A 22623-nucleotide genomic window follows, 5' to 3' on the forward strand; every position below is an offset into this window, starting at 1 on the left:
GGGAGATGAAAACGCCGAAAACAGGCTCATGGGTTTGGTTTTCATGTGCAGCCCCTTGGGCTTCAAAACACCCCTCCTTGGTCTTGTTAAAAGTCACTCAGTGCTGGTGGCAGCTGGGGAGCGCTCAGCTGAAAAGAAATCCCCCATCAGACTGGGTCACTGCTGCCCTCAAGGACAGCCCACGTCTAGAAAAGCAAGAGCTGCAATAAATAGCGCCTTCTTCCTTTGCCGCTTTCTGTCCACAGTTTGAATTTGAATTCCAGGAACAACAGCTGAGTAATCCATGTCTAGTAACAGAATGTGAGCAAAACCCAGGGATGCAGGAACAAAGATGACTTCCCAAGGTGCCTTCTATCACTGGGCCATAATCCCTGAGTCAGCCCCACACAGCCTTCCCTGGCCCTGCCAGACTGGGCTGGTGCCCCTGCTGCACCCCCTGTGGCACTTTCTCCCTCCTGACATGCGCCACGTCTGGTGGTGGGTAGCTGTATTTGTCTGCCTGCCCCGCCACACTCACACTCCTGTGAGAGCAAGGACTGAGCCTTCCTTAATCACTAGAGTGGCCCCCATGGTGTGCTGGTAAATGTTTAACCAGCCCTCCAGAAAATGGGTGTGTATGTGTGTGTGTATATATACGCACATGCGGTAGTTGATTATAAATGTTACTGGATAATAAAATAGCTTACAACTTATGAAGAATAAAATATAGTGACTTTTATCTTAAAGTCCGTTTAGCCACTTGGCTCTCACAAAACACTTTTGTTAATTTTTGCTGAACTCTTATCTGTAGCCAACCTATGATTTTACAGCTGGAGTTATAGCTCAATCCATTCCTTCTTTTTCTAATAAGTTTGTCATTAAATCTGATACATGATCCACTATGAAACTGTCTCACCCTCGTACAAATCAATCATTAAACCAAAACTTTCCGTTTCAGCAGTGCCGATTAGACTCAATGCAACTTTAATTTAATCTTCATTATTACCACTTCTCCATCACGTTAAGTCTAGACAGCCAACAAAACAACAAATCAGCTCCGATTTGTAGCATTTGTCGGTTTCCATGGTGTAAACAGTCCCACCTTGATTGATTGCAAGCTCCCCATGTGACACCACAGAACACGGGGTCAGGAAGCGATACGCAGGAGCCACTGTTACACGGTATTTCCATCACTCAGACACTTGTTGCAAATAACCTCGAGAGCATAGATAATTGTAAGTGTAGGAAAATAATTCGGAATGGTTGAATTTGGATATTTAGTACCTTTGTTTTTAATATAATGTACGTGTATTTAAATTTAAGAATGGCTGTGTTTAACCGCCGGATTGCAAAATCCCTGAAAATCGGTGCGCATGCGTCAGTCCGAACTGGCTCCCTCACAACACTGCGGTCAACACCAGGGCCCCCACGTCCCGGGTGTGTGCGAGCGTGTGCGGACTCACTGCGTGTGTGGCCCGTTTCCCAGTCTAAGTGGACCTGGGAGTCCCCACATCCTTTCCGGTTCTGACACCCCAGGTGGCTGAGCTTCCTGTTGGAGAAGTGTGTGTTGTGTTCGTGTTTGCAGAAGGTGTGTCAACACATAGATAGAGGAAAGTGAGGGGAACTGAATACTCAGGAATAGTCTGAACTGGCTGCTCCGGGCTTTGCCCCGGGAGCCCCCACCCCAGGCATCATCACTGCACTGCGCACCCCGAAGATAAGCTGAGCGGCAGGGAACATTTGGAGGCTTTGCAGTGATGACAGGAGGGCCAGTGGGTGCAAGGCAAGCGTGGTAACGTTTCTCTTTCTTTCTAGTCGGATATATACTTCACAGCCACTGCGGCCGAGACTGAGGCCTCATCTGGAGGCAGCTCCAAGGGGGCCAGTGCCCACAATTCTCCTCAGACACCCCCAGGCCGAGAGACCCCAGTGCTTCCTTCTTCCCTGGGGGAAGGTGAAGTCCATTTTTACTGTCTTATTAATAGATATTTTTAGTCTATTCCGATTGCTCTAGTTCATTTGTCAAACATCGACATGTGCTTACTGCCTAAGAAGTCACTATTTCAAGCCATTTAAAAAAAAAAACTTGCATTCTGAATGCACTGGTTGCATTCTTAAGAAACTTGGTGCTAAAAACAACAAAAGTTCCCGTAGCGAAAAAAACTTTTCAGTGAGGAGAAGGGAGTTGAGGGCTAGGAGATTCTGACTCGCCCGAGCAGCTGTTTTTCCTTCAGGGATGTTAACTACCTAGCAGGTTTTATAGCTACAAGGTTATAGCCATAAAACCTACACATTACTCAGCACACCCAGTCTTTCACGCTGTCTAGCTTTGCCCACGAATCCCAGAAGCCTTTGCTGTGGTTACTAGGTCGCTCTGAACACAGCTTTTCCCAGCTTCTCACCACATCAGTCGTCTTTATGGCTTCTTGTTACCATAAAGCACGGGGCTCCCCGGGCGGGTGGCTGTGCAGCTGGGTGTGCTGCAGCTGTTTGTGGTTCTTGTCTGCTCATTCCTCCTGTGCAGACATAACCAGTAGTGGGTGCATTTAATCCAATTTACCCATGGAAACAGTGCCCTTAGGAAACAAAGCCAGCAAGCACCATCACTGTATTGCTCCTCATGGGACATCAGCGTGTGACATAAAATCTTCCTTCATGACAACTATGTTGAGGAACCAAAGGTTACCCTCTGGAAGATAATATGAACTTTTCTTCAAGTTCTGATGTCCTTTTCTAAATCATATTTCAGGTGAAATTCAGTCCAAAAGCCTGTACAAGATTCCACTCAGAAACCTTGTCGGCAGAAGCATTGAGCGACCTCTGAAATCACCCTTAGTCTCCAAGGTCATCACCCCGCCCACCTCCATCGGCGTTGGCATCGCTGCCATTCCGGTCACTCACTCCTTGTCTCTGTCCCGAATGGAGATTAAAGAAATAGCAAGCAGGACCCGCAGGGAGCTGCTGGGTAATGGCTCTCGATTTTTCTGTTTTCAGTTTGTAAATATACCAGCTGGTTTTATCTTTGGATATTCATCATCCTCAAAAACAATGAATAAGTTAAAAAGAAACTGGGTTAAGAACCCCAGCCTTACTTCCTCTCCTGGCCTGTGGAATTAGTTGTTCAATATCACACTTGTAAAAACTAGAAAACTTTCTTTAGCTCTAATCTCCCATTGAGTGATATCTCTAGGTTAAAAGTATCAATAGGCATCCTTTTGCCTAAGAAATGAAGTTCAAATTCTTTGTCCAAATTCTTTTTCCCTTTAATAAGGGATTTATAAATAAATTGCAGTGCACCTCCACCAAGGAATACTGTACAGTTTATCCCCAACAATAACGTGTTGATCTATAATTATTGGTGTGGAAAGCTGCCCAAAGCAATGGGTAAAGGAGGAAAAGGCAGTTTGTAAATAGTGTGCCTCGTCTGATACAACTTTTAAAAAATACAAGTATCTTTATATATATGATTTCCTAGAAAAAAAAATGTCTAGAGGGGTTTACGTACTACGGTTCTGAGATAACATTGTATATTTGTATATGCAAAAGTTTAAATTGACCATGTTTGTCCATATGTGTGGTGCAGTTCAGTGATCACTTTTCAAAGCCCCTGGACCATGGGGGCAGGTCTGTGGGGATGTCACAGATGCAAGATATTGGTTAGGCCCTTCTCTCTCGAACTATAGCTGGGAAACCAGACCAGAGAAACATAAAGTACCATGGTAACTATGAAAAGGCTAGACCATTATAAAGCTTTTTGTTCACAATTGTGAAAATAAAATGAGGAAAAATGGAAGTGCTATGTTAAGCCAGTACAAACTGGTTTGAAAACTGGAATTGGGAGCTGCGTGGCATAAAACTGTAAGGACAGTGGCCTTAGCACATAACCTGCCCTGCTGTCCTGTTTCCAGAGCAACTGGAGAAGGGATCTGGGGCCATGTGACAACGCAGGCTTTGACACTGACAAAGCCCATACGTTCCAGAAGTTGCTGCCTTCCACTGTGCGTTTAAAATACGTGTATTACTATTTTTAACCCACTGTTCCCTATGAAAGCTTGAACTCTAGCCACTGTTTTACACGCCACTGGGCTTTTCCGAAACTGAACCTCTGAGTTGGAGAATTCATTACCAGTGGTAGGATTATTAGAGATTTTCTCTCCTTCATTAGACTCTTCTGAGTCTAGTTGATTTTTTAACTTTCTTTGGCAATACATACATTCTTTATCACCAGGAAAAAAACCTCCCACCAACAAGAAAATCAATTATTTAAAAATATATACTTTATTATTTCTTCCTGATTCTATCCCAATAACGCACCAATTCCCAACCAAGAAGAAAAGGACATTCTGTCTCCACGGCAGCCCTGTGATGGTGACCCTCTGATCTGTGACTCTCCCCTGCAATCCAGGGCTCTCCGATGAAGGTGGACCCAGGTCAGAAGGAGCACCAAAGCCCAAATCAAAAGTCCGGAAGCAGTCAGAAGAAAACCAAGGAGGCCCCAAGCCAGGGACAGTGAGATCAACTAGCAGCGACAGGTAAAGAAAGCAGCAGCCCCCGGCAGCCCTGCTCAGGGTGGTGGCCCTTCAAGTCACAGCACTGTCACGAGGCCCTGTCTGCTGACTGACGAGGTAGACCAGCTTGACCAGCTGACCTTGACCAGCCACGCAGAGGGTCAGCGTTCAGCTCCTCTCTTAGGCTCCGCAGAGAGCACAGCCTGCCAGGGAGGGGCCCCAACAAATGGGGGACCTCACTAGCAATCCCACAAGTGCTCATTATAATACAGCAAGGGCCGGCCGAGTGGCTCAGTTGGTTAAGAGCTCGCTCAAGAGTTTGAGCTCTGAGCAACAGCGGTTCGAGTCTAGCCCGAGCTGAGCAGCCACTGAGCTGCCAACAGGTAGCAGGATGGCTCAGCTAAAAAAAAAAATTAAAAAAAAAAAATACAGCAAGAGACTTTTCTTTTTTTGCTCACCAAATTGAGAGATTTTTTTTTTAAACAAAAATGCTATGTAAGAGTGAGGGGGAAAGGCACGCTCCAATACTTCTGGTGGGAATAGAAATAGCCACAGCCTCTCTGGATGGCAGTGGAGTCACATGTCAATGTATACTTGTTGAATCCCACTGATTTGTCCCCTAAGATTCTACGTGTCCCTCAAGCAGCATCGTACCTCCTCCATTCATTCATTCGGCACATGAATGAAGTGCCTGGCACTGAGCTGGGTGTTGGAGATGACCTTCAGGGGGTTCACAGGCCAGCGGGACGGCCAACAAAGACACTCTAGGAAGGACAGCATTCCAGGGTGGCAGGTGATGGAGAAGAATGAGGGGTGCCATCCACCCACACCTGGGGCAGGGAAGGTCTCAAACATCAGGAGAGGCTAAGCCAAGTCTCATAAACCACTTGGGCATCAGCCTGGCAGAGAGAAGGACAGCACTACACATGCTTTAATCCGACAAACCTTTGCTGAGCCTCTACTATGTGACAAGGCCCCTGCAATCGTGAACGTTGCATTCTAGTGAGGAGAAACAGACAATAAACCTATAAACAAATAAGCACATTAAATCATTTCCAGTAGTGACAAGTGCTGTAAGGAAATTTCAAAGATTTAAATGATGGGGGTGGGGAGGATAGGAGGTCTACTTGGAGAGGGTGTTCAAGGAAGGCTTCCTGGAGGAAGTGGCACTGAACTGAGCAAGAGAGACACGGAGACATAGGAAGGGGCTGAGAGGAAGCTGGAGGGGTCAGCACAGCCAGCTTCTGTGTCCTGTGATCCTGTGGATAGGAGTTTCAGCCTTGTCCTCAGGCCATGGGGGGCCATGGGAGGATTTGAGGCAAAGAGTAACATTATAAGTATTGGCACTTGAGAAAGGTAAACAATGCTTCACAAACACCTCTGATGTGTCACCACTGACCTTTAAAATTCACAACCCATTACTTAGGGCTACCTGACTGCAGAACTCAAGCTCTGTTGGGGTGACGGGTGACTCCTGCACTTCCCCACTTCTCCCCCATAATGGGTGGAGTTGTGGGGGAAGATAGGCTAGGAGTTCAAATGAGCAGGAAACTACCAGACACAATAGGCCCAGGCCAGTGCTCCTCAAGGGTCCTTTTTCAGTGACTTTTCTCTTCTAGGATCACATCGGGCTCCTTGGAAAGTCCTTCTACTTCCGAAGCCAATCCCGAGGGGCATTACCATTCGACAAGCTCCGACCAGGACCCTGGGGCAGACAGAGAAGGCAGCCCAGTCTGGGCCGGCAGCCCCTTTCAGCTCACAGCCTCCTCAGATGAAGACATTATTGACTTGAAGTAAACAGAGTCCGAATAGAGTTTGCCACCTTTAATTTTCTTATGGAGGTTTATACTCTTTAATCAGTTCTGACATCATTTCTCAACAAAATGTGGCTTTTAGCCTGTCTGCGAACTATTGGACCAAACCTTCAGCACCCTTGGCCAATTTGGGTCACTCTCCAGTGTCCAGTGCCATCTTTCTCGACCTTTGTTTCTTTCTGTTCAGGAACCATCAGTCCCCTTGTAATACAGGTGGTAGATTTCATTGAGATTTTAGATTGAAACTTTGAATAAATCAAAAATGTTCATTCTTATCTTACTGCAACCTTCTCTTATATTTTATATACTCGTACTTAGATGGAAAAAATTATTTTTTCATTAGTTTTGATTTATGTCACATAATGTGTTTCTTTTATAAAGAAAAGCCATTGCTTTTAAAATTTGTTATAAAATAAGTTTTCTTTCTGTACGTTTGGCCCGTTACTGTTCAGTTCACTGTGATTGGAACCAGCTATGTTCCTGCCTGTCGACTTTTAAGAAAAGCTGAATGGTTAGATCTTAGAAGCTCCTGTTTTCTTCTTCTTTGTGTCTCACGAAAAATAATAAGGTATAGGAGCTTGTTAAGAGTCTTACAATTATTTTGTTTGGTGTTTATTGTTACCCTCAAATCATATAACCAGGGAACAGTTATCAAAATTATCACTCTCAAGTCCCCTCCTCTCATTCGGGTCTGCTTTTGCCCTTTACATGAACCAAATGATGATCCTTCCTCTTGTCATTTATCTGCCTTCTGTTGCTCCCTCCTCAACGTGAGAAGAAAATGTGGATTTGGCCAAATGTAAATGAAATGGTGACATGTCAGCCTCTAGCCAGGACAGATTGAAGGGGGAAAATCTAGTTTCACTGACATTGTAAAACATTTTATCTGTGCGAAGCAGGTAATTTACCTTTGGCTTTAGTCTGACAATTCCATTTTATTATATCTCTTCTTGCCTATATTCCCCATCAAAAGAAACTTGAAATCATTTCCCCTTGCAAAGCAGCTCTAAGGAGTTCTGCAGTTCCTCTCTGTAAGTGCAGAGAGCTGTGTGTGACATGACCTTGATCTGACAGATTGGACAGAAGTTTGCATCCTGTCTCCCTGCCTGTCGCACAAACAATTCGACATAATAAATCCAAGCTGAAGGCTGCCTGGTTCCCTTCAGCAGAAGGCAAGAGTAAGAAAGCAAATTAGTAATAAAGTAAAGACAGTGCTTTTGGGGTAAACCCAGGTGAGACGTTTACAACCAAATGTGCCTTCTTGTGGTCTTTGCAGCACTCAGCATTCCCACTCTTCCTTTGTGTTCCGTTATGCCCTTATCATAGATAGGGGAAACACACAAGACCAACTACATACTAGATCTCAACCTCACCAAGTTTTGTGAATTAGGTTTTATTATTTTTTGCTTTTCAAATGAGGAAACAGGCTCAGAAAGGGGCAGTGGTTTGAACCTGTGCATTCTCTGACCCCAGAGCTGTGCTCTCTCCCGTCTACCATACAGAGCCAGGCCTGTGGCAGTTGGATCCAGCTGGTGTTTTTCATGTTAAACTAAACTGGAAGCTTTGTGGGCTTGAATGTGTGTTTTTCCTGTCATCTTTTTTCTCCTGGGGTTTCTTGCTTCTCAGCCTGGAACATAAAAACCAAGGGCTTTGTAGACCATTTTTTTCAAAATACGGGCGGCATCAGAGACACCCCATGGTCTGACAAAAGTCACAGATCTGAGGAATGAATGAATGTAGAAAGGACAAGAATTGGACCCTACTAATCAGACTAGTGGTGCTTGGCTTGTAAAAGGGAGGTCGGGAGGCTGCTCTGGCAGCAATATCTGCTTATAAAGGTTAGGAAGTGGATGCTGTACACCCACGGGGAAGGAGACGACCAGCCAGAGGCCAGGAGCGGTTTTGTACGGATCTCCTGCTCAGAGTGCTGGCTGGAGCTAGCTGGGCTCACTGGAGCGTCCTGTCTACGTAAGCCTCTGCATATACGTCACTGGCTGAGTTACAAAATAAACCATCTACCTGAGCAGTTTGACCATGGAGTTTGAGGCATGGATCCACTCTGCAAACACCCAGTGCTGTCCAGAGGAGAAGGTCACGTCCATGAGGGGAGGGAGAGAAGTAAAAGGTGATCACAATGCCAGTGATAAGTGCTGTGGTAAGAACTGATAACTCCAGCACAAGATGCTGAGTAAGCACAGAGGGGAGGTGGCCTAAGTCTTTAAAGATAGTACAGTCAGGTGACTGCACTAGGTCAAACCACTATCCTGTCACACTGGCTAGCATTTTAGTGCTTTCCATGTGTTGGGTTTTATATACATTGCCCCTTCTCAAAAATCTCTGGGAAGATAGATACTGTCATCCCCACTTAGAGATGAGGAAACAGAGGCCCAGAGAAAGATTAGAAACTAAGCCTCTTACTCTCATAGTCCTGGTTCTTTCCACAGCACTCTACTGCAGCTGCCAGAACCCAGAGTGTTGGGTACAAATGGCTAGATTCTCCAGAGCCCTGACCTCATCCTCGCCTCCAGCAGTGACGTAGGTACACACGTATAGAGACTGGCTATTAACATCCGCAGGGGACTCCCCGCAGGGGACTCCAAGTTGGGAGGTATTTACATGAAGGTTCAAGAGTCAGGATTACCCGTGAAGTGAGTGGAAATTAGCAGGGTGCGTGGAGCTCATCATGTAAGCCCAGATCAATCACACATGCTTCACGGCAGACCCCGCTCCACACAGGTCCTCAGCACCTGGAGGGTCTAGTCGTCGTACGCTCTGAAACCGTCAGCAATCTGAGAGCTCCAAGTGGTGACCGGCACAAAGGTAGGCTGCGGCGCACAGGGCCACGCCTCCGCCCAGCAGCGCAGCTGGAGCGCGCAGAGCCAGGCTCTGCGTCTGAGAAGAGAAAGAACAGCCCAGGCAGTCATTTGGAGAACTCCCGCCCTATGGCTCTCAGTGGGCAGAGCTGGGCCAGGCGTAGGGGTCAGGCTTCTCCTGCTTAGGGCCCCAGAGAGGCGGTTAACGCGGAGGCGGAACTGCAGACCGGACCACTGGAGAGCAGTTGCAGCTGCCCAGAGTGAGAGCGGGAAGTGCTGGGCGAGGCCCACGTGCTCCGCCTTCGTCCGCCTCCTAGCCCCGTAGGTTAAAGCTAGACTGAGAGACGACTCCAGGCACAAATACAATCCCTGCCCTCCACCCTCATTGGCTTGAGACAGCTTTTTGACCCCGCCTCCTGCTCGCACCACGCTCCTATTGGGTGATTGTGCTGGAGGCTTAAAAACAAACTCCGCCCCACCTATACATTGGATAGCTCTGTCCTAGGGGCGGTTCCAGTGCGCTTCGCCAACAGGCTCTTTGCTTCCATTGGTCTGCTTTGATTTGAAGGCGGCTCCTAGCGCAGTCGCTAACTCCGCCTTGCGTTCCCATTGGCTGCTCCCACACCACACCGATTCCGGCCCCAAAGCCGCCCAGAGTCGGCTATTGGCCTGCTCTGCCCGGAGAGGCCAGTGCGGGCCGCAGTCGCGGGACCCGTGGCGGTTCGCGCGTCAGAGCTGCCCCAGCAAGCGTTGGCCGCGGACATGACGCCTGAGGACCAGGAAGAGACCCAGCCGCTTTTGCGGCCGCCAGACAGGTGAGCGGGCGAAGGGAACCGTTCTCTGCCCTCCCGCTAAGCCCAAGCCGGCGCAACTCATCGACCGCCCTGTCCCGGCAGCGCTCCCCGCGGCCGCGGCGTCTTCCTCGCCGCCTTCGCCGCTGCCCTGGGCCCTCTCAGCTTCGGCTTCGCGCTCGGCTACAGCTCCCCGGCCATCCCGAGCCTGCGGCGCTCCGCTTCTCCGACCCCGCGCCTCGACAACGACACCGCCTCCTGGTTCGGGGTGAGACCCCTGGCTGGGACCCTCCTCCTCCCACCACTAAGAGGAGCGCCAGGAACCTCCACGTCCACCCTCTCGGACGTGCGATGGCACCCTCTCCCTGCCTTGCTTCAGGCGGGCACTGAGACCTTCCGCTGAGTACGTCCCAGTTCCCCTGCGAGGGGTCGCCCTCTTCCAGACCACCAGCCAGGGAGCCCCATCCCCTTCCCTCTGAGGCCGCCGGGAGTGGGTGGAGGGCAAGGTTGGGCCATGATCCCCTGGCGTCCCCTCCTCAGCCGGCGGTCGCTCCTAGGCAATCGTGACCCTGGGCGCCGCGGCGGGGGGCGTGCTGGGCGGCTGGCTGCTGGACCGCGCCGGGCGCAAGCTGAGCCTCCTGCTCTGCACCGTGCCCTTCGTGACCGGCTTTGCTGTCATCACCGCGGCCCAAGATGTGTGGACGCTGCTCGGGGGCCGCCTCCTCACCGGCCTAGCCTGTGGCATTGCTTCACTAGTGGCCCCGGTAAGTGTCTCCCAGCCTGCGCCCTGGGACCAAGGAGAAGGAGCAGATCTGGGGGCGTGGTTCTCCCCGGGGGGCCTCCTAGGTGCCCCTTATCTGCTTTGTCTCTCTTACTGGTGCAAGTAAGGAAGGAGCCACTGTAGTTAGCCCCGTTTGCAGTTGAGGTAAGTTTCAGAAACGTGAAGTCCTTTGTCCGGACACAAGTAGTCAGTGGTGAAGCGATAACGTAAACCCAGGATTGTGCCACTTATCCCGTCTCTCTTTTGCTCTACAAATAAGATGGGATCTGTGAATGGTCAACAGAAGCCTCGCAGTACGGTCTGGATCCCCCTTGTCTTCAGACCACTGACTACAATTTAGCAGGAAAATCCTGTTCTGCTTTGTCCCCAGGGGCAAAGGCTGCTGGGACCTGATTCCCCTTTGCTGCTTACACACCAGTCCTCCCGCTGCTTCCCCTGCTTCTCTCTGCCAGCTCCTGACCCACCACTGCCCAGGCTGACTTTGGAGCCACACACACCTGGGTGACATCCCAGCTCTGCCACGTCCTGGGCCAGAGGACCGCTCTGTGCCTCACTTCCCTCCCCTGTAAAGTGGGAACCTCGTGTGGTGGGTGAGGATTCAAAGATTTCGCACAGACAGACAGCCCTGGTGTGGCTTGTGGAGGACTTAGACCCTAGCAGCTGGGATTGCTGGGTAACCAATGAACTTGATCATGAGCTTGGTGACCTACCCACCACACCCAGTCCTGGTTGAGATTGAAAGCAATGGCTCAGGGTCCTCCCTGATCACCCCTTTGCACCTGCCTCTCATTTCATGACCACATTTGCTAGGCAGCAGCTGGGTTGGATTTTATGCTTTGGGTTTTTTACTGGGCAAAAATACACCTAAGTCACGTAATAAGGAGTGAAATAACCTAGAAGCACAGACGAGGCCTTTGTGGCCCCTGAGCACAGAGGGAGCAGTGGCAGTCACTGCTAGCGATTGAGGCAAAGAGTTTCTTTGACTCCAAGGTACATACCAAAGTGTGGTCATTGGGTCAGCAGCCTGGTGTCACCTGGAACTATTCAGAAAGGCAGAATCTTGGGCCCCATCCCAAACCTACTGCATTTTTTCAAGAATATTCATGCAATTAAATGAAAGTTTGAAAAGCTCTGTGTCCTCACCCACCCATTACCCCCACCACACACACACAACAGCCATATATATATATTTATATATCTCCTTATTCCCCTTTAAACACCTGCCGCAGATCACTTGGTGGGGTGCAGGGAGGTATGAGGAAGGCTCTGCTGACCTGAGATTGCAATTAGGGGCCCACCGGGCCTACAGCAGCCCCAGTTGAGGTTCTCATCTTAATTGCCGACAGGTCTATATCTCTGAAATTGCCTACCCCAAAGTGCGGGGGCTCCTCGGTTCCTGTGTGCAGCTGATGGTCGTCATAGGCATCCTCCTAGCCTACCTGGCAGGTAGAGTTTTCACGTTATCTCTTTTGATCCCTGTTAATGGCCACTTTACAGATATAGAAACTAAATGTCACAGAGGTCAAGGGACTTGTCCAAAGTCACACAGCCAGTGCCCAAGGTCCTAGGTTCCCAGACCACCTCCCTGAGTGAGACCCTGGGACTGGTGGGTCTTGTGACTAAGTTCCAGGGAGGGCTGGCAAGGTGATTTTCTCATCTTTCCGGGGCAGAAACCCATTCCAGGGGTGTGGGAAGGACTGACTGGTTAGGTCAGTACCTCAAAGTACGGTGACAAACAGGATTCCAGGGGCAAGTGGAGCACCCCAAAAGTCTTTAGCCCAGGAGCTTGGCAGGCCCAGGCATGTCTCCCTCAGAAATATCAGTACTGGATTTGCAGCATGAAGGAGGCATGTGGCAGGGACCGAAAGGTCAGAGCTGGGGCCAGCATGAGGAAGCTTCCAGAGGCAGACATGTTTCTACCAGAACTGGGTCAGAGAGAGGACAGGCTTCAAGTCCGACAGTCCCAGATTAGGGGATGGCCTCTGCCACTTACTAGCCGTGTGACCTTGGCCTAGTCACGCCGCCCCTGGGAGGCTTGCTTTCCCAGTCATTAAGTGAGGGTAACCCCACCTAGTGCAAGGCTGGTGAGAGTTTAAGTGACACAGGAAAAGTGCCTACCCCAAATGAGAATCAAGGGATGGCATGAGAACTGGGGGGGGGGGTTGTGGGTTTCTGGCCTAGGCCACGTGCCCTCTGAGTCTTTAGAGTGGTTGATATACAGACTCATGGGCTTCCATTTTACCTACTTCCCATCGTGACTCTAATTCAGAGTCCTGCCAGCAATCTGGCTGCCTTGGGGGCCAGCAGTGTGCCAAAGCCCTGCTGTGTACAGACGCTGACATTTGGGACAGACACGTGGGTATCGATACACCCATAGAATTATCTCGTCCATCATAATCTGAACTTTCATTGATCAGTTTCTGTGACTTTTGATCCTCTGGTGTTCAGTGAAAAGTACCCCCCACCCTGTCCCCCATCCTCTCCTAGGGAGCCAGCCTTGCCTGCCTCTTGGTGGCCTTCCAGAAAGTCTGCATGTATGACTATGCATATTTGTTTTCCTGCCCCGACCTTTTACACAAATGGTGTCATGTCATACCCATCGTTACATAGCGAGCGCCTAGACCTTTGTTTAATGGCTACATAAATATTTGCTGAGCAGATGTAGCATAATGATGTATTCACCATCATTTCTACAACATTTCAACAACAATAATGACCAGATCAGTAAGAAGCACGAGGGTTGCCATGCAGAGGCAGTGAGGTCCCCACTCTTTGAGCTGAGTCCCTGGGGTTGGCAAGGGGACAGGCCCTCGTGGGGAAAGCCCTGGCCGGCTCACTTTGACTCTGACGTCTAACCTTCCAGGCTGGGTCCTGGAGTGGCGCTGGCTGGCCGTGCTGGGCTGTGCGCCCCCCACCTTCATGCTGCTGCTTATGTGCTGTATGCCGGAGACCCCACGCTTCTTGCTGACTCAGCACAAGCGCCAGGAAGCCATGGCTGCCGTGCGATTCCTGTGGGGCTCCGAGCAGGGCTGGGAAGAGCCCCCTTTTGGGGTTGAGCACCAGGTAAGAAAGAGGGTGGGGAGGCAGAGTTGGGATGGCCAGTGAGGTAGCACCCCCTTTGCAGCCAGGAGAGGCCAGCACAGCCTGTTCCCAAGGCTGCATGTGCACGCTCACACACACGGGGGGCAGTGCTGTCCTGTGTGCGAGCAAGCAAAGGCCTGCTCGAGCCCCACTCCTTGGCTGGAACCCAGGCTTGGAGATCCCTGGGAAAGCTTGAGCCTTGATTTTATTGTTCCAGGAAGAGAAAGGCTGGGCGGGATCCAAGGGCACCGCAGGGCAGACTTGAGGACTTCGATTTTTAAGTGGGGAGTTGCAGGGCAGGGGAGATGATCTCTGCCACTTACCTGCCGTGTGACTGTCCCATTGTTGAGCCGTAGTTGCTTCATCTGTAAAATAGGAGTCAGCACATGCCTGCTGGTGAGCATTTGGGGGGGGCCGGGCTGGCGCTCCACCCAGGCCCAAGGCTGGTGGGATTCTGGATTCCCGGCCCTTTGCCCATGTATTCTCTTTGTGGCTCCCCAACAAGTCTGGAAGGGACATGAGGAGGTGAGGATCTTGTCACCTTACAAATGGGGAGACTATAGTGATACAAAGACCTGTCTGGACCCTGTCGAGGCCCTGGTGGGGCCAAGACAAGCTGAGGTTCATTCTTCCACGAGGCCTTCGGGTGGGAGTCTCAAAGCCTGGGTGCCCCCGAGGAGCGGGGAGAGAGAAGTCCTCATGCCGTTTCTGTCGAGCAGGGCTTCCACCTGGCCCAGCTGAGGCATCCTGGCATCTACAAGCCCTTTGTCATCGGCATTTCACTGATGGTCTTCCAGCAGCTGTCAGGGATCAACGCTGTCATGTTCTATGCAGAGACCATCTTTGAGGAGGCCAAGTTCAAGGTAAAGAGGCCTCTGCCCTGGACATCCAGCTGCCGTGTGGGTGTGGTCTCGTCCCAGGGTCTGTGCCTGACCCGCCTTGGTCCGTCTCTGCAGGACAGCAGCCTGGCCTCGGTCATTGTGGGCACGATCCAGGTGCTGTTCACGGCTGTGGCGGCCCTCGCCATGGACAAAGCGGGGCGGAGGCTGCTCCTGGCCTTGTCAGGTGAGGCCCAGGCCGGGCTCCCCACTGCACGCTTGAGGGTCTTTGCCGAGGCCGCCATGCTGTGGGAGGAGGAGGCCAAGTGTCCCTGAGAACAAGACTGAGATTTAACGGGAGCTCTCGCTGAGCGCTCGCTCCAGCCCAGCCAGGCCTGCGCTAATGGTGTCACTGCGTCACACCTTAACCTTTACAGTGAACCTACAAAGAAGGCGCCATCAGGGCTCCAGCTTATAAGGAGGAAACTGAGGGCCCAGGAAGCAAAGTGACTCGGAAGCTAGTGGTCTTTTTGGGCAAGTGACTTTACCTCTCTGAACCTCAGTTTCCCCTCCAAAAGAAGGGTAATGATGGGCCATGGCGAGGATCAGGGGATCAGTGGATGGTCTGCGTGAGTGCCCACGAGCACTTTGCGCTGTTGGGGAAAGGGGTTCAAACAGTGCTGCTGCCGCTGTTACTGCTCCTACTCCCTCGGGCCAGAGAGGGTCTGCTTCTGGGGGCTTCTTGGAGTTTGTTGAGGTTTGAGGTCCAAGCCCAGGGCTGGTAGGGCTGGGGTAGGGTGGGTGCTGCCCAGTCAGGGCTCCTGGGTACCGCTCGCTGCCCCTCTCGGAGGCATCCAGGCCACATTGCTGTGGCCACACTGCACTGACTCCAGCTCCAGGGGCCACATGCCCGGGCTTTGGGCCACTTCCCCCAGCGCCCTGCCCACTGCCACCCTCCGCCCGCAGGTGTGGTCATGGTGTTCAGCACCAGTGCCTTCGGCGCCTACTTCAAGCTGTCCCAGGGTAGCCCCAGCAACTCCTCACATGTGGACCTCTGGGCGCCCGTCTCCATGGAGCCCACCAATGCCAGTGTGGGGCTGGCCTGGTTGGCAGTGGGCAGCATGTGCCTCTTCACTGCTGGTGAGAGGGGCCCCATGAGTGGGGAGGTTGGGTGGGGGGCGATGGGGATGCCCTGTCACTGCTGGGTTCCTATGGCTCCCAGCAAGTCCAGGCCCTCCTGGCCTCACCTCTCCATACAGGTCCCCACCTCTGCATTTATACCCCTGACCATGTGCCAAATACCGAGCTAAGCCCTTCTCTGTTCCTTTCACTTAATCCCACAGTAGCACCCTGAGAAGGCCCCATCATTATCCCGTTCTATAGAGAAAAGACCTGTGTGTAAGAAGTGTAGGGCCTGGCTAAGACCGCCCAGCGGGAAGGCGCAGAGCTGATGGACCCAGACAAGTCCAGGGCTCCTCAGCCCACACCGGGCAGCCCAGCGAGGCTTCAGCCCAGAGGTGTGCTGCAAGCCAGGGGCCTGGCCCCTGCGGGTGCTAATGTCTTGCTCCCCCAGGCTTCGCTCTGGGCTGGGGGCCCATCCCCTGGCTCCTCATGTCTGAGATCTTCCCTCTGCACGTCAAGGGTGTGGCCACCGGTGTCTGCGTCCTCACCAACTGGCTCATGGCCTTTCTGGTGACAAAAGAGTTCAGCAGCCTCATGGTGAGTATAGGCCTCCCCCTGATGGCCTCCCTGTCATAGTCAAGAAGCACTTTTTAGAATTACTCTTATTGCAAAAGACTCAGGGTCAGTGGCCTTGTGTACAGGCTGAGGCGCCACTATCCTTGGACACCAGCCATCTTGGTCAGCGGGGAGGGGGGAGACAGACGAGCTGGGGCAGGTGGGGAACCCAGGCTGGGACCACTTGGAGCCTTCAGGTTGTCTTGGTGGAGGACAGCGGGGCACGCCTCCCCCATTGGATGTTGGGGACACGGGTCGGAAAATAAGGACAACTCTGGCTTTGGAGTCCACAGGCCTGGGCTCTAATCCCGCCTTAGCCATTTCCCTGCTGTGTGACCTTGGCTGTGCTGCTTACCTTCTCTGAATCAGCTTCCTTGATTGAAAATGGAGGAGGGTGACAGTGCTTTCCTCTTAGGGTTGATGGGAGCATCAGTTTAGTTCAACATTTTGCCGCCTTCTCATGGATGGACTGACACAGACACGGTCCCTGCCTAAGGGGCTTCCCAGCCCATAGCAGGGTGGGTGGGTATGGTGCTGGAGAAGATAGAGAAGCCATTTGTTCAGTTATTCGTTCCCCCCAGGTCTCCTGGCACGTACCACATCCTGGTCTGTTCAAGGTACCGGACAGCAATGAATGAGATGGATAGGGTCTCCTTTATGACAAGGGCTGGGACGGCAGTGGACAGTGGTGGGAGAAGAAACCACCAGGAGGCCGGGGTGGGGGAGGAGGAGGCAGATCATGAGAGGCGTGGACGCCCAGGACTGGCCCGGAGTCTGTCCAGGGCCCGGGCCCACGCAGGCAGGGCTGCCCCGGGGAGCATTTCAGGAAGACCAGGGCAGAGCAGAGGCCTGCAGGTGAAATTACTTGCTGGGGACTTGAAGGGGACCAATAGCAAAGGAGGGAGGAGGTAGCAAAGGACGTAACAGTGACCCAGGGGTGTACAGTGTCCAAGAGGCAAAGAGAAGGGCTTCAAGGAGGAGGGGAGGGGTCACCAGTTCCCAGAGGAAGAGTTGCTGAGAAGCAAGGGGCCGGTGGTCTGGAACCTGGACGTCACTGGGGCTGTGCTGGGAGGGTGGACAGGCTCTGACCAAAGGAAACAGCTCACTTTTCCCTCCATGCCTGTGGGCCTGAGTGTCCCCATGTGCTCACACTGTCCCATCCCAACCTGCTGTTAGCTCAGCCATTCCCTCCAGCACCAAGAGTCCTCTGGGGGCAGGGACCTTGAAGGGCAGGGCCAAAGCTAAGCATAGAGGGTCGGTCTGTGGGTCAGGAGCCCAGCTGTCACTCGACTGGGTCTCGGACACGTGGGCAGTCACTTCATCACAGTGAGCTCAGTTACCCGGCCACACACCATCCACACCGGGCAGTGCTCAGCCCAGGCCCCTGACCTCTGCCACGTCCACTCATGGCCTTTCCCGTCTCTCTGCAGGAGGTGCTCAGGCCCTACGGCGCTTTCTGGCTCGCCTCCGCCTTCTGCATCGGCAGTGTCCTATTCACTTTATTCTGCATCCCTGAAACCAAAGGAAAGACTTTGGAGCAAATCACAGCCCATTTTGAGGGGCGATAACAGCCTGTTCCCGGGATTCGCTGCCCCTCCTAGCTGGGCTGGCTTGGGCTTTGGAGGGGACAGAGCCTGCCTGTGACTTCAAGCAGGGCTTCAGCCAGATCCCGGATCCCCTGCCCACCCCCAGGGAGCCGGGATCCAGGACCGCAGGCTCTCGGAGCCTTGCCCTCTGGGGTCTCTCCTTCCTGCCCAGCTCTCTATCGCCCCTCGAGCCCCGGGTCCAGTTCCCACTGCTGCTCTGAGACTCGGAGGAGGGGACACCTCAGATGGTCTTTGCTGCCCTGTGGCCAGTCCCCCACACGCCGCCGTCTCCATCGTGACACAAACGCGAGTGGAGGAGGGGGACGCTTGGCTCCTTGTTTCCTGGAGGAAGTGATTTTGGAGCCTGGGTTATGACCCATGGTTTCTCCTCACATGGCTGCATTATCAGGAAGGAACTTTGCCAAATAAAAAGATTTGACTCAGAAAATCAGGTCATGACCTCTCTCTGAGTTTGAGAAGGGCATTTTCCTGTCCCTTCCATAAACCAGGCCTTGCCAAGAACACGTGTGGGTTGACTTCCCATTGCATAACCCGCCTTCTTCACGTCGCAGGCTGTGCAGCCCCAGCATGTGCCCACCGTGGCACCTTCTATTAGGCCTTGTAATGAGACCAGAGACGGGGCGGACGTGCAGTGTGGGCCAAGGCAGAGCAGTGGGGAGAGCAGGGCCCCGGGGTAGTTTCTGGAAGATCAGCTGCCCTGATTTCAGTAAAATGTGCTAATACACAGGACAGCTTTCAGCCTCGGCAAACTCCAGACTCCTTGGGGACTTCCAGAAGTGAGCTCCTGCGCAGGCGCACGTTCCATGTCAATACCTGCTTGTCTGCACCCCTTCGCACCTGCACAGTGGTCCATTGGGTTGAGAACCGCATTGTAACACTAGGTGAACTGTTCTACAAATGTCAATTAGGTTGCGTTTGATAGAGGGGTTCAGGTCTTCTACACCCTCCTCGATTTTCTCTCTGCTTGTATCAGTTCCTGAGCGAGGCTGAAATCTCCACCTGCAAATGTGAGCCTGTTTCTCCTTGCGGCTCCGTCGGGTTTCGCTTCATGTGCCTTCAAGCTCTGTTATCAGGAGTGTGCACATTTTGGGTTGTTACATTTTCCTGCTTGTTTTGTCTTTTATCGTTATGAAATGACCTTTATCCCTGGTCATGGTCTTGTTCCGAGGTCTACGTTATCTGATCTCAGTGTGACCAACCACTCCAGCTTTCTTTGATCGGTGTTTTGACAGTCATTCTAAACTGTCTCTTATTCTCTGTTCCTTTTGCACAGCATCCTATACTTTTCTTCTTGATGGTGTACCGTTTTGGGTTTCTGTGAGGATTCATACTTTCACTTACAAACAATGAGTTTTATTAAGGCATATTTATATACCATAAAATTCAGCAACTGTACACATAAAATTTGATGACTTAGGTCAGGCGTATACAGCTGCGTACCCACCAGCGCAATCAACAGAGAGGACATTTTCATTACCCCAAAATGTTCTCTCATGTCCCTTTGCCGTCACTCGCCTCCCAACAGCTGTGGCCCTGGCAACCACAGATGTGTTTTGTCCCTACAATTTTGTTGTTTCGTAAAAATGGAACCATGTAGTTTGCAGTCAATTCTGAGTCTGGCTTTAACTCAGCAGGGCAGGGTTTAGGCTCATCCATGTTGTTTCATGCCTCACTCGTTCATTTCATTTTACTGTTGAGTAGCAATCCATGGGACATTTGGGCCAGTTCCGGCTTTGGACTGTTATGAATAAAGCTGCTATAAATATCTGCATGCAGGTTTTCTGTGGAGTGGAACTGCTGGGTCATATGGTAAGTGTGTGTTTATTTTAAGAAGCTGCCCACCTGTGTTCCAAAGTGGTTGTACCATTTTGCTTTCCCACCGGAAATGTATGAGAGTTCCTCACCAACACTGTTCATAAATAGTTACTTTATCATAAATAATGCTGTTTATATATTTAACTTTTCAAAAGTTGTCTTCTCTTCTTGTTTCCTTTGGAGTCCCTTGATCAGGTTGTTTATCTTGGTCCTTCTTTTTTGTGCTGCTGGTTTAGCTCAAATATCTGGTGAGCTTTGGACATCCACAATGAGGAATAAAGAACTGGCATTTCATTGTGGTAGCTGGTGTACGCCCCCCCCTCCCCGTCCCACCTGTTCTCAGTTCTGTAATGGGTCTGGTTTCCTTTTTTTTTTCAATTTGGTTGGTTTCGGTTTTGATTTTTTTTTTTTAATTGGGGAACAGTGTGTTTTTCTAGGACCCATCAGCTCCAAGTCAAGTAGTTGTTTCAATCTAGTTGTGGAGGGGCAACTCAGTAGCCCATGTGGGGCTCGAACCAGCAACCTTGGTGTTATGAGCACTGCACCCTGCGCTCTAACCACCTGAGCTAACCAGCCGTCCCTATTTCCTTTTATACATCTTCACTGTCATTTCATGGGATTTAGAGGAAAGGAAGAAGAGCTAAATGTGTAAGTTTAGTCTTCCAGCTTGAAATGGAAGCTTTCTTTATCCTTTTAATGATGATGTGTTTGCAACTGGAGTCATGGTGTGTGGTAAGGAGCAGGTTCTCAAGTTGTTGACCTTAAGATTATTTCATTATATAAATATATCAGAACTTAAATCAACCTCACAATGTTCCACAGTGAGATTGTTTCCAGTTTTCTGCTTATTGATAATTCTGCTCTTATGTAGATATAGAGAAAGAGAGAGGGAGACGATGGAGAAGAGAGAGAAGACAGGTGAGACAGAGCAGAGATGAGAGTTGATAAAGAGACGAGAGAACGAGATGAAAGGGATGATGGAGATGAGAAAGATGACAGGGACAGAGATGAGATAGAAAATAGAGATGGAGCTGATGTGGATAGAGGTGGAAGTAACAGTGATGATGGGAGTGGAGCTAAAGATACAGATGGTTATGGACTGAATTGTGTCCCCCTTTTTAGGGGACCCTAACCCCCAGTACCTTAGAATGTGACTCTATCTAGAGATGGAGCCTTTCAATAGGTAATTAAGGTAAAATGAGGTCATGAGGGTGGGTCCTAATCCAACATGACGATGTCCTTATAAGAGGAGATTAGGACACACATGCACAGAGGGAACACCAAGTGAAGACGGGGAGATGGCCATTTACAAGCCAAGGAGAGAGGCCTCAGACACCAGCCCACCAACACCTTGTTCTTAGACTTCCGGCCTTCCTTCTTCCAACTGTGAGGAAATAAATTTCTGTTATTTGAGTCACTCGGCCTGGTATTTGTTACACTAGCCCTAGAAAACTGATACAGAGCTAGCTGATGGTGATAAGGAAGATGATGGAGATGGAGATGACGGAGTTGGGGAGAGAGAGAGCTACAGGTAGACCTGTGCGTGGAAAACCAGAAATTTCTTAGGCTAAAACCTTAGAGGCGTAATTGCTGGTCGAAGGACATGTGCATTATCAAAGCTGTTGTTCCGTCCTGTTAAGACCGCACCCCAAAAGGCTATACACTGGCAGTGTCTGAGATGGCCTAACTCCCCACCATCTCCAAATCTGTCCTCAGTGAGTCAGCACCAAAGGTCAGGGAACAGGACTTTCAGACAGGTCTGGCCATGCATTAGGTGTCTAACGACTGGGACAGGCTTGGCACCTGTGCTACTCGGGTCCACATTTAACTCAATGTTACAGGCCACCCACTCTGAGCCACCTCTCAGAAGACTGGTCCTTGTCCTGGGTAACTTCTTGACAGGGAGCCTTAAGCAGAGGCTGCTCCCAGCTCCTGCTTGGCCATCCCCAGCCTCTGCAAACAGGAGCTGACAAAGGACCAGAGGGGGAGGCTGGGGGATGGGTCAACCCCACCCCACTCCCAGGCTGCAAGGGAGATGGTTACACTTGTGGGCAAGGAAAAAATGTCATTGTAGCTTCAACCCTACCTTGGCCTCTTTTCTCTGTAATCTAGGGACCAGGAGCTATGGCAGCATGATAAGAGCCAGTGGACTCGGTTCAAATTCTGGTTGTGCTACTCACTGTCTCTGTGACCTGGCCAAGTCACTTAGCCTCTCCAAGTCTATTTATTCATCTGTAAAATGGCATAATGATGCTATCTCCCTCATAGGATTATTGTGAGGATGAAAGGTAATTATGTAAAGCACATAGAATTGAGAATGTCACAGCAAGCGTTCAATCGATATTAGCTGGTGGTGGTGAGGCTGTGGTAGAAAGGGGGAGCTGCAGGCAAGGCTGGCATGAGGCTCAAGGGGTGTCTCTGAAAGGGACATTTGAAATCTTTACACATTGTTCCCTTTATATTCTATATCCTACCCCACTCCCTCAACAACTCCTATCCCACCTTCTGATTGTTACCAGCACCCACGTATAGGTACCAAGGACTGTGAACACACATGCTCTCAGAGGTCCCCTTAGACTCCCCGGGGCACAAGATGCTTCAGGGACCAAGAGCCAACCCCGCTGACAGTGCTGTATCTGCCCCAGGAGCCCAGCCCAGCACCATCAGACACAGGGCCATGGAGAACGGGCAGGATAGAACATCCCCAGAAGACAGGTGCAGCAGAAGCTGAGCTTTACCTAGCCCACAGAAGGCTGGTCTTTGCACTGGATAACTAGGTAGAAATCTGCATTGGCCACCAATATGTACCCCATCTCCCATTTCCCACCCCCCCATCCCCAAAACAACTTCCAGGAGAACCCTGGCTTCTGCGAACCTGA

General features: G+C 51.1%; 2 protein-coding genes across 8 annotated transcripts in view; both read left to right on the top strand.

Annotated features, from left to right (window-relative positions):
* Positions 1-6587, top strand: part of GARNL3 (GTPase activating Rap/RanGAP domain like 3) — a 132130-nt gene extending 125543 nt beyond the window's left edge. For 3 of the 4 annotated variants that reach the window (XM_019636485.1, XM_019636476.1, XM_019636493.1), the window contains 4 exons: positions 1795-1933; positions 2729-2944; positions 4385-4511; positions 6107-6581. In XM_019636485.1, the coding sequence (XP_019492030.1) occupies positions 1795-1933; positions 2729-2944; positions 4385-4511; positions 6107-6284 (660 nt within the window). In that variant the 3' untranslated portion in view covers positions 6285-6581. Of the gene's footprint in view, positions 1-1794; positions 1934-2728; positions 2945-4384; positions 4512-6106 lie in introns of all 4 variants that reach the window. The other variant, XM_019636502.1, reaches the window with a different exon arrangement.
* A 3172-nt stretch (positions 6588-9759) lies between these two features.
* On the top strand, positions 9760-19738 carry SLC2A8 (solute carrier family 2 member 8). Of its 4 annotated transcripts, none has more exons than XM_019636514.1 (10): positions 9760-9929; positions 10011-10173; positions 10463-10669; positions 12033-12132; positions 13550-13749; positions 14487-14630; positions 14724-14832; positions 15552-15725; positions 16159-16304; positions 17753-19738. In XM_019636514.1, exons 1-10 carry the CDS (start codon positions 9877-9879, stop codon positions 17888-17890), a joined length of 1434 nt encoding a protein of 477 aa, XP_019492059.1. In that variant the 5' UTR covers positions 9760-9876; the 3' UTR covers positions 17891-19738. The 4 variants fall into 4 exon arrangements, with proteins under 4 accessions (XP_019492059.1, XP_019492069.1, XP_019492079.1 ...); XM_019636524.1 differs by having other exon boundaries at positions 16227-16304; XM_019636534.1 differs by lacking the exons at positions 16159-16304; positions 17753-19738 and adding an exon at positions 15929-16144.
* Positions 19739-22623: the final 2885 nt, after the last annotated feature.

The sequence above is a fragment of the Hipposideros armiger genome, unplaced genomic scaffold (assembly GCF_001890085.2).
Source record: "Hipposideros armiger isolate ML-2016 unplaced genomic scaffold, ASM189008v1 scaffold_3, whole genome shotgun sequence".
Taxonomy (NCBI): Eukaryota; Metazoa; Chordata; class Mammalia; order Chiroptera; family Hipposideridae; genus Hipposideros; species Hipposideros armiger.